This window comes from Hoplias malabaricus, chromosome 14, assembly GCF_029633855.1.
Source record: "Hoplias malabaricus isolate fHopMal1 chromosome 14, fHopMal1.hap1, whole genome shotgun sequence".
Taxonomy (NCBI): domain Eukaryota; kingdom Metazoa; phylum Chordata; class Actinopteri; order Characiformes; family Erythrinidae; genus Hoplias; species Hoplias malabaricus.
In genome coordinates, this window is record NC_089813.1 from 17028762 (window position 1) to 17038902 (window position 10141).

Here is a 10141-nt window from a genome sequence, read left to right on the forward strand (position 1 = left end):
GTGCTCCAGTTTCCTCCCACTGTCCAAAAGCACATGCTGGTAAGTGAATTGGCAACTCAAAAGTGTGTGTGTGTGCGCGTGTGTGTGTTTCGCCCTGTGACGCTCCGGACACACTGCAACCCTGAACTGGATAAGTGGTTACAGACAATGAATGAATGATCAATTTACAGTATTTCGTTCCATATTAAAGTGACAACCCAAAATATATCCATTTACATCAATATATATTCATTTACATATCTGAGATGTTTACACAGTCCAAGGTACAAAAGGAGCACAACCGTATATAAATGCTCATATTAATTTATCAGAAAACCTGAAGATTCCAGTGCCCGATCAACATTTGCCACCAATTCTTTTTCAAAGTTCCACACCCTTATGTCAACACGCATCTGGTCTTTTGTAAGACCCTCCTGTATAGGATTTCTAACATGAACAACGTAACATACATCGACAGGGACCCTATACACATCTTTCAGTGTTTGAAGTGGGCTATGCACTGACGTTTGCACCACACTCCTTGGGTCGACAATCATCTTTGCAGGGTTGAAGATCTCAGTTGTGTCAGGTTCTTTGTAAATGTGCTCCAAAATATTAACACCAGGAATATTTTTCCATTCAGGCCTTTTGAAATGTCCAGTTTCCTCAAACAATGTCTTGGGGAAAATCTGATTCTCAACAATGAACACGCCCACATTTTTGTGTTTTGATTGGAGACTCTGCATCAGTAATGGAAGGTTTGCCTGTTTTTTAGGCATAATGATCTCATCAGTGTCATGCAGGAGAACATATCTGGACTGATACATATTTCTATAGATGCATTCATTGAGTGTTACCAGTTGGCCATAGTACTGAAGCTCCCCTGAGTGTATTTTTGAGTCCCATCCTGCTGATGGGGTAAGGAACTGGTCAATAGGCCATGGGACAACTTCTAGAATACCCTCTCTCCTGTAGTGCTGTAAAAGCTTCTCCAGGTCAGGACCACAGCTGGTGTTGTAGATCACTACATGTTGTACACCTAGAAGCTTGTACATCTCCATGCTTTGGGCAAATTGCAGAACATTATTGTAGGCCCCAAAAAGGCTGGAGACACAGAGAGTGAAGTTGAACCGAAATGTTTCATGTTCCACTTTGTTCTTTATCGGCAGGAAATCCATATGGTCAATGTCTGAGAGGTTTGCTGTTGTTGAAATAGCTATATGTGTTGCATTTTGAATGTCTTCTACCTTACACAGTACATCTGAGGCCCCAAAAGCAAATCCAAAATGATCACTGTGAATCTGAACTTCAGCTTCAGCAGTTTGGCAGACATCATCAGTGCAACAGATGCAATAAAGAGGTTGCAGACTGTCTCGTTTCATTATGCTGATAACTCGTATGACCTTATTGAATCTGTGATCGATGAAAGCAGACACCATACAATGATTTGTGTGCTGAATGGGAGTTATGGATCTCTGGAATTCTGTGATTCTGTTTTCATCATTTTGAGTGGTCCCTTGCATTTCTTGTTGTGCGCTTAACTTTTGAAAGAGGATTAAAGTGAAAATGATAAGAATCAAAATGAGGAAAAAATGTTTTAGAATTTTTCTATTCATCTTTAGCCAGAATCTTGCAGTCCTTGATACCTATCAACAGAAACAAAATTATATTTTTGCTATTGTTTTGATTTTATATAACAGTATGCTTTTTGAATTAACAGTAGGGAAGATTGGGAATATTTATGTCTAGTGAACTCAAATGGATTCTTTTGATTTACATTACCCTACACAAATATTTCTACCTCTAGTAAACATAAACAAATCCGGCTTTAAAACATTCTTTATTGCTTATCTGAATAAGAAATATATCTGTGACCCTTAGATTATTTGGCCACTTGTATCATCCTCCTCTCAATGTGTGGGTTCATTATAGACACCCGTCTTCTTTCTGGCAGATTCATAACATCTCAATTTCTTTTAAATTTCTTATGAATTACCTTGATAAAAAAATGCCTTTTCAGCTGTTTAGCCTAGGCCTGGACAATACCTCAATATCAATATATAGTGCAATATAAAAAGTTCCAACAACAACAATGATTTTTAAACACATTTTCAATATTTCAATATACATTAGTTACATTTTTCACAGGGGCGGCACGGTGGCGCAGCAGGTAGTGTCGCAGTCACACAGCTCCAGGGGCCTGGAGGTTGTGGGTTTGATTCCTGCTCCGGGTGACTGTCTGTGAGGAGTTGGTGTGTTCTCCCCGTGTCCGCGTGGGTTTCCTCCGGGTGCTCCGGTTTCCTCCCACAGTCCAAAAACACACGTTGCAGGTGGATTGGTGACTCGTAGGTGTGAATGTGTGTGTGTCTGTGTTGCCCTGTGAAGGACTGGCGTCCCCTCCAGGGTGTATTCCCGCCTTGCGCCCAATGATTCCAGGTAGGCTCTGGACCCCCCGCGACCCTAAATTGGATAAGCGGTTACAGATAATGGATGGACATTTTTCACAGACTGATTTTCATTACAGGGCACTACCGTCAGTTTAATATTTTTTAAAATAATTTTATAATGAATAGTGACAAAGTCAAGAGTTTTTTGTTTCTTGGCAGTTTTTCTGTGGCTTTTATATTGTTCATTATCAGAATTATATTGTATCTACTGAAATTTGGAAACATATTGTGATATTGTGTAAATTTTGACCATATCATCCAACCCTAGTTTAGCAATATCCTGATTTTGGCTGCAGCTCATTGCTGTATTCTTTTCTCTGACTCATCGACATGAATGACACAGTTAAACAGAAAATCAGAGAATGGGGAAAAAATGTGTAAATGGTGCAATTATTGATTATTTTCAGTGGTGGATGACAAATAAAAACAGGCCTGTGAGTCCCCTCAACTATATAAGTCAATAAAACAAGCTGTTGGGATATTTTAAGTTTCTTCATAATGTCACGCCCTGTCCTTGTCAGCTGTCTGTTTTCCCCACCATGTGCTCATGTAGCACAAAGTTCTGTTTGTTGTTGTTCCTGTCTCCACCCTTGTCCCGCCTTAGTCCTCCCTCTGTCTAATTATTGTCTCCAGGTGTTCCTCTTTTGTCCTGTCCTTGTATACCCCAGTGGTTTGAGTGCTCCTTTGTCTGGTGTTGTGTGTGTGTGTGTGTGTGTGTGTGTGTGTGTGTGTGTGTGTGTGTGTGTGTGTGTGTGTGTGTGTGTGTGTGTGTGTGTGTGTGTAGATGTGTTTCTCTGTCTCTGCATCTCCCATGTCTACCCCGGTTCATGGCTGTTTCCTATCTGTCCTTGTTTAATCCTGTTTGGTTTAGTTTAGTCTTGTCTTTATTCAGTCTGTCTTGCCTGTGTTTGTTTTGTTTTGGTACTGTTTAAATAAATTCTTTGCGTTTATGTCCGCATCCCTCGTCTGCTCAGCCTTGACAGCTAATCTCTCTGGATAATTTAAATACAAAATATGAACAAGATTATACCTCTCATTAGAATTTTTAGGGGCACCAGAACATTTGATACGTTTTTGAGAAAATGTTATTTCATCTTCGAATTCATTGAACATATACATTTTTTTACTGCTTTACAGAAGCAAAAACATCCCAGCAGTTAAAAAGTATGTGATTGTCATCAGGGACGTAATTAAACCCAATTTACTGGGACATCTTCCCAGTAAAATGTTGCTTGTTTTTCCCCACTAAAGTCATGGCATTAAAAGTAAATCTTATCCTGGAAAAGGTAACAATAGCTCATAGCTACATGTTGTGGTTATAGGCAATTATATCTATTATTAATACTAATTTTTTTTATTTTTTTTTATTCATAACACCCACATTAATTAAAAAAAAAAAAAAGATCTATTTAACAGGCTTTTTACTAGATGCACAGATATACCCCTAAACTGAAAAAAAAGTTTCTGAACAGGTACCTTATTGTCACTAAAAGTACAAACAGTATAAAAGTGTACCTTTAAAGGTACAACAGTGGTTTTAAAGTCCAGCTGTGTTCCCTAAAGGGTTCCCTAAATGTCTCCTGTTTTCAGAAGGAAAAGTGAATATTTGTAAGCTTTCCTTATAGAACTGTGCAAAAAGAAAAAAAAAGTTCTCTGTGGATGATCCACTTGGAACATATATGAAATGTGTAAATTGATCAGAGGTATTAACATTATTTTGCAAATGACCAAGGTAACCCATTTTATATAGTTCATCTAGTCATACTTTTAATTTAGGACTCATAACTGAGAAATAAATGTAAAATTAATGTAAAAAATATATAATCAGTCAACTGATTAACACATTCTAGAAATAATTGTTAGCAGCCACACTGAATATCGTTTCAAACTGAAATGGAAGCCAGCTATCCTACATACTAAAACTACTAAATGTAAAACAAATCTTTCTAACTTACATGTCATGTGCTGATCCTTTTCTCACCTCTGTCTACGTTTCTCACTTCTGCCGAGATTCACAGTATTCAACACACCAAATATTAGGTGTAAGAAAAAAAAAATGTTGACCAAAAGTCTTAATAGGCACTTGATATAAATGCAATATAACTGGTCCAGCAGGATATTTAATCCAACAATCATGTTGGCCCTATGTCAACCCAGTGCCAGTAAAATCACACTTATATGCAGAATTATGATGATTAGATTGCTAATATGGCTACTATTTTTTTTCTCCCAGTTAAAAGTTAAAAATATAAAAGCAAATGCAAGTAAATTCTCATGTTATTGTAATATCATGTGTTTTCTCAATAAAAGTGTTAATAAAAAAAAAAAAAAAAAAAAAAGATTGCTAATATGGAGACTAAACAGAACCGTTGTTGAAAATGAAAGAATTTGGGGGGCTAAAGAACCTTTAGGGGGCCTACAAACGCACACAGGTCTAAACAGGTCTAATGACATCCATCGAGAGGCCTGTTCTCTGTTTAGGAGCCGTGGAGTATCTGCCTGTCTTTAGTATCTGCCTTAAGCTGTGGAAGAGCTGTGAAGCTTCTGTCCCTCTCAATCAAATCATCGTATTAACAGTCAAACCTCAAAAATATGCAACATATTTAAACATATAAAACACGTTTCGTATTCATTCCAAACAGAACACTGGTTTTAGTCTCCAGATACGTGCACTCTCACAGGGGAATTAGCACGGGCTGTCTGGGTGGGCATTAGTCCACTTTGGGCCAACTTGTGGCTACGCTCCTGAATATGCGGGACAGCGTGGGTGGGAGCAGCCATTATTGTCTGTGCTGCGGGCGGGAGCGGGACAGATGTTGATGCATTTTGGCAGGAGCGGGCAGGTGATTAAAAAAAATCAGTCCAGCAGACCTCTACTTTATAACCACGGACTTTTTCACGAAATTTTTCATAGGCAGGCATAGGCAATTATAATGAAGTTTTAGGCCCACGGCATTGAAAAAAAATGAGTCCGAATATAAATTCAGAATGTTCTGAGAATAAAGTCAGATACATTCAGATATTAAAAGAATAATTTTGAAGGAAAAAACACTCTTTAGGTCATGAGATTTATCTATATTTAGACAGACATAGACTCCCAATCTGTCTGCCATAGAATGAATTGTGAAATAAGAATACTTTTTATTGTACACTTCCACCAAGGAGGCACCATGTGAACAACCTCTGATGTCAGAAGCTGAGTGTTGATACATCAAAAATTTCAGTGTGACGTTAAATGTCTGAGTTGTGACGTAAACAGTATTTTCAACATGGTGGTACATCAATAGTAAAATATCAAATAATGTACACGTTGCACTTAATTCTAAGAGAAATGTTGTTTTCAAACATCTACAAATACACATGATGTTTTGCTATATTCATGTTAAAAGAAATCAACATGACATGACAGAAAAACCTTCAGAGCATCCATGTGTTTTAAACATTTACCACACAAACCACATGAATGCGACCAAGTCAGAGTTCTCTGACTTGGAGTTGCAGTTGATATAAATGCAACATAACTGGTCCAGCAGGATATATACCCCAACGAACATGTTGGCCCTACAACAACCCAGTGCCAGTAAAATCCCACTTTACATTAATGCAGAATTATGATAATTTTAATGATCTCCAGAAAATAGGATTAAAAACAAGAAAATCTATTTTTTCTCTTATATTCTTTTGAGCACTATAGCAATACAGAAACTGCTGTGTGCCGATCCTTAATGGAATATTTTACACAATCCCGCAAATGAATAAAAACACTATTAGTGTCTAAAAAGATTATAATCACACGATATTTACCATGCACCATAAACATAAGAGAAAACAACTAAATTATCAATAATTAATTTAACTCGTTCTAAATATTTTCAAACCCACCAATCACATGGACACTACACATGTACTGTACATTACTGTGCTGCAGAAAGGGGTCTCGTGTGTGTGTGTGTGTGAAAGAGAGAAAGAGTGATAGCGGGTGCCCATGTTCATATACCATTCAAATCTGTGATGCTTTTTCACACACCCCCCCACTCCTTTCTGTACTGTATTTTTTCAGAAGAAGGGGTTGGGGGCCTTAATGCAGCATCTCCTGCTCGTATGCCATGTGCTCCCATCACATCTACCTTATGTAAGAATTGTTAATGTTATATGAAATGATCTAATATGAATTTTATGGATGTAGAATCACTTTGATTCTAAAAGTCAGTCATCTTTATTGTCATCAGAGTGAGGTGTGGTGAGGGAGGATGAAATGTATCGTCTCCAAGACAAGGTGTTAACAGTAGTTCTATCTAAAACCAGAGCTGTGTTTCAGCACTGACCTGCTGCTCTCAGCACAGCCAAAAAAAGTTCTGTGTCAGATTTCTGCCCTTCTGTTTTATTCCTGTCTAGTTCTTTCTTCTTATTGCCTGTTTTTCCCCCTTGTGCTTCTTGGGTCCTTTGGAGTTAGCCACTCTCCTGTCACATGCCTCTGTCACTCCCTGGTGTTTTGTATTTTGCTCTAATTTATAAGCCCTGCCCGAGTCTCAGTGTATGTTCACCATTTTACTTTCATGTTTTTCTTTGTTGGGCTCACTCTGTTTAGGTCCTGTCTTGTAATTCTGAGTTTTTGTTAATGAGTCTTATTTGGTGTCTAGGTCTGTAGGTCTCCATTTTGGTTTTCAGATTGTTTTGTTTTCTTTAGGTCCTTGGTCTGCTTTTATTCAGTTATTTGAGTGTCTTTTCTTGTCTAACTTAGTCTTCAGGTCTGTGTCTACGTTTCACATTTTTTTTGTTCAGTTATTTTTAGTTAGTTTACCCTTGTTTGTTCTCTGTGTCCTTTTTCATTTAATAAACACCTTCCCTGCATTTACCTCTCTCTCCCCGGGTACTTATGGTAATATTCTGTTTAATAACCTGGATGTCTAAATGTGATATTTGACAGTTGAAAAAGTTTCTCAATTAAATTTTTATTTAGGCATAAGTCTATAGTACATATAATTTAAATTCATTTTGTTCATTAGCTTATATTATTAATATATATATATATATATATATATATATATATATATATATATATATATATATATTTTTTTTTTTATCAAGAGCCAATTAAAAATAAATAGAATGGCGTTTGGAGGAGCTGCTACTTTTACAAAAAAAAAATAAAAATATGAATATCCATTTACAGGTAGAAAAACGAAACACAATATACAGGTGTCTGTAAAATGTACAGTCATAACATCAGGAAAGAACAGAAACATCAGTTCAGTTTGCCCTAAATACGGCAACCTTTAATGCATGAACATTTTAACAGTTTTTTTCAGCAGGCTTACTTTATGTTCATCAATAATCAAGTTTTCTCTGTCAGCTGATTGTAACAGGCATTCAGTTAACCTTTTTTAATTAATTTTTTTTACATTTTTGTTTTGAAATGACACTTGCTGTGAGGAACCTCTCTACACCTTCTCCCTGCATACACCATATGCATATTCTGTCAAGAAAGCAATATAGACCAATAGCCAACAGCATCAAAGGAGTAACAGCATCAGGTCCCCGGGGGTCCTGGTGCACCCATGTTTCATTAGATTGCTAATATGGAGACTAAACCGAACCACTGTTGAAAATCAAATAATTTCAGGGGCTAAAGAACCTTTAGGGGGGCTACAGACACACACAGGTCTAAACAGGTCTAATGACGTCCATCGAGAAGCCTGTTCTCTGTTTAGGAGCCGTGGAGCATCTGCCTGTCCCTTAAGCTGTGGGAGAGCTGCATAGTCTCTGTCCTTCTCAATCAAATCATTGTCTTAACAATCAAACCTCAAAAATATGCAATAAAACACGTCTCGTATCCGTTCCAAACAGAACACTGGTTTTAGTGTCCAGTGCACTCTCACAGGGGAATTAGCACTGGCTGTCTGGGTGGGCATTAGTCCACTTTGGGCCAACTTGTGGCTACGCTCCTGAATATGCGGGACAGCGTGGGTGGGAGCAGCCATTATTGTCTGTGCTGCGGGCGGGAGCTGGACAGATGTTGCTGCATTTTGGCAGGAGCGGGCGGGTGATTAAAAAAAAATCAGTCCAGCAGACCTCTACTTTATAACCACGGACTGGGAAATTTTTCATAGGCAAGTCATATATGAAGCAGTTATAATGAAGTTTTAGGCCCATGGCATTGAAAAAAAAAATGAGTCAGAATATAAATTCAGAATGTTCTGAGAATAAAGTCAGATACATTCAGATATTAAAAGAATAATTTTGAGGAAAAAACACTCTTTAGGTCATGAGATTTATCTATATGTAGACAGACATAGACTCCCAATCTGTCTGCCATAGAATGAATTGTGAAATAAGTGAAGTGGAAAGAATACTTTTTATTGTACACTTCCACCATGGAGGCACCATGTGAACAACCTCTGAAGTCAGAAGCTGAGTGTTGATACATCAAAAATTTCAGTGTGACGTTAAATGTCTGAGTTGTGACGTAAACAGTATTTTCAACATGGTGGTACATCAATAGTAAAATATCAAATAATGTACACATTGCACTTAATTCTAAGAGAAATGTTGTTTTCAAGCATCTACAAATACATCCCACTAAAACTCCCACTTTACATTAATGCAGAATTATGATTGTTTTAATGATCTCCAGAAAATAGGATTAAAAACAAGAAAATCTATTTTTTCTCTTATATTCTTTTGAGCACTACAGCAATACAGAAACTGTTGTGTGCCGATCCTTAATGGAATATTGTATGCAGTCCCGCTAATGAATAAAAACACTATTAGTGTCTAAAAAGATTATAATCACACGATAATTACCATGCACCACAAACATAAGAGAAAACCACCACACACAGATGTATGCAAGACATGGGTTTCAGCTGTCGCATTCCTTATGTCAAGCCACTCTTGAACAAGAGACACCCCCCACCCCCAAAGTGATGTGACCAAACAGGCCAAGGAGCTGTGTTCATAATTAAGACAGCTTTTTCAGTAGCAGGCAGAGCTATTCAAAAGACATCAAGTTGGCTGGTATCTGCAAAACAAAATTAAACATATTAATGTTTCTAAACACTCTTAAAAATGATGGTTCTTCAAGAACTCTTTAGCAATGAAATTGGTTCTATACAGAACCATGACAACAAAGGCGACGTTCACGGTTTTAATAAAAAACACTTTTTATACAATTCTAATGATGCTTCCTCGCCATATGATAGTTCATGCTTGAGACTGGTCTTGAGTATTGACTAAAAAACAAAACGTCTCGGCCCCAGTATGCTAGGCTTCCTCTCTCTTTGCCTATGGAAGAGCAAAGGCATCTAGAGTTTTTAGACAATTCCAAACATTTATAATCATGAACTGGGGTGAGGATATTGCTTGATTCCTGCTAAAAAAAAAAAAGCTATAGCATATTCTCTATCAATCCGAAGAATAGTTTTATTGTGCAGAGAATTGTATTAATTAATTAATTAGAAAGAATTGGTAGCAAATTTTAATCAGGAACTGAAATCCTCAGGATTTTTTAATGTTTCAGACTGCTATTTTAAAATGGTTGTCTACTTATTCTTTCTGTATGGTACTTTGTAAAATCCTGTAGCGTAGTAACAGTATTTGAGTTAGTTTAATGGTAATTCTCACTTCTAATTATTATTATTATTATTACTGAATTTAGATGACAATAATATTTATCATTTATCAGAGATTGAAATACTATCAACGCTACACACTGT

General features: G+C 37.1%; 1 protein-coding gene across 1 annotated transcript; it reads right to left on the reverse strand.

Moving 5' to 3' along the window:
* Positions 1-299: 299 nt before the first annotated feature.
* LOC136665594 (glycosyltransferase family 92 protein C33H5.2-like) lies at positions 300-1502 on the reverse strand. Its single transcript, XM_066643243.1, has one exon. It carries the CDS (start codon positions 1500-1502, stop codon positions 300-302), a length of 1203 nt encoding a protein of 400 aa, XP_066499340.1.
* Positions 1503-10141: the final 8639 nt, after the last annotated feature.

Bases quoted from the DNA above. Each gene is read 5' to 3' on its own strand.
- LOC136665594 (XM_066643243.1), bottom strand. From the start codon at position 1,502: ATGCAAGGGACCACTCAAAATGATGAAAACAGAATCACAGAATTCCAG.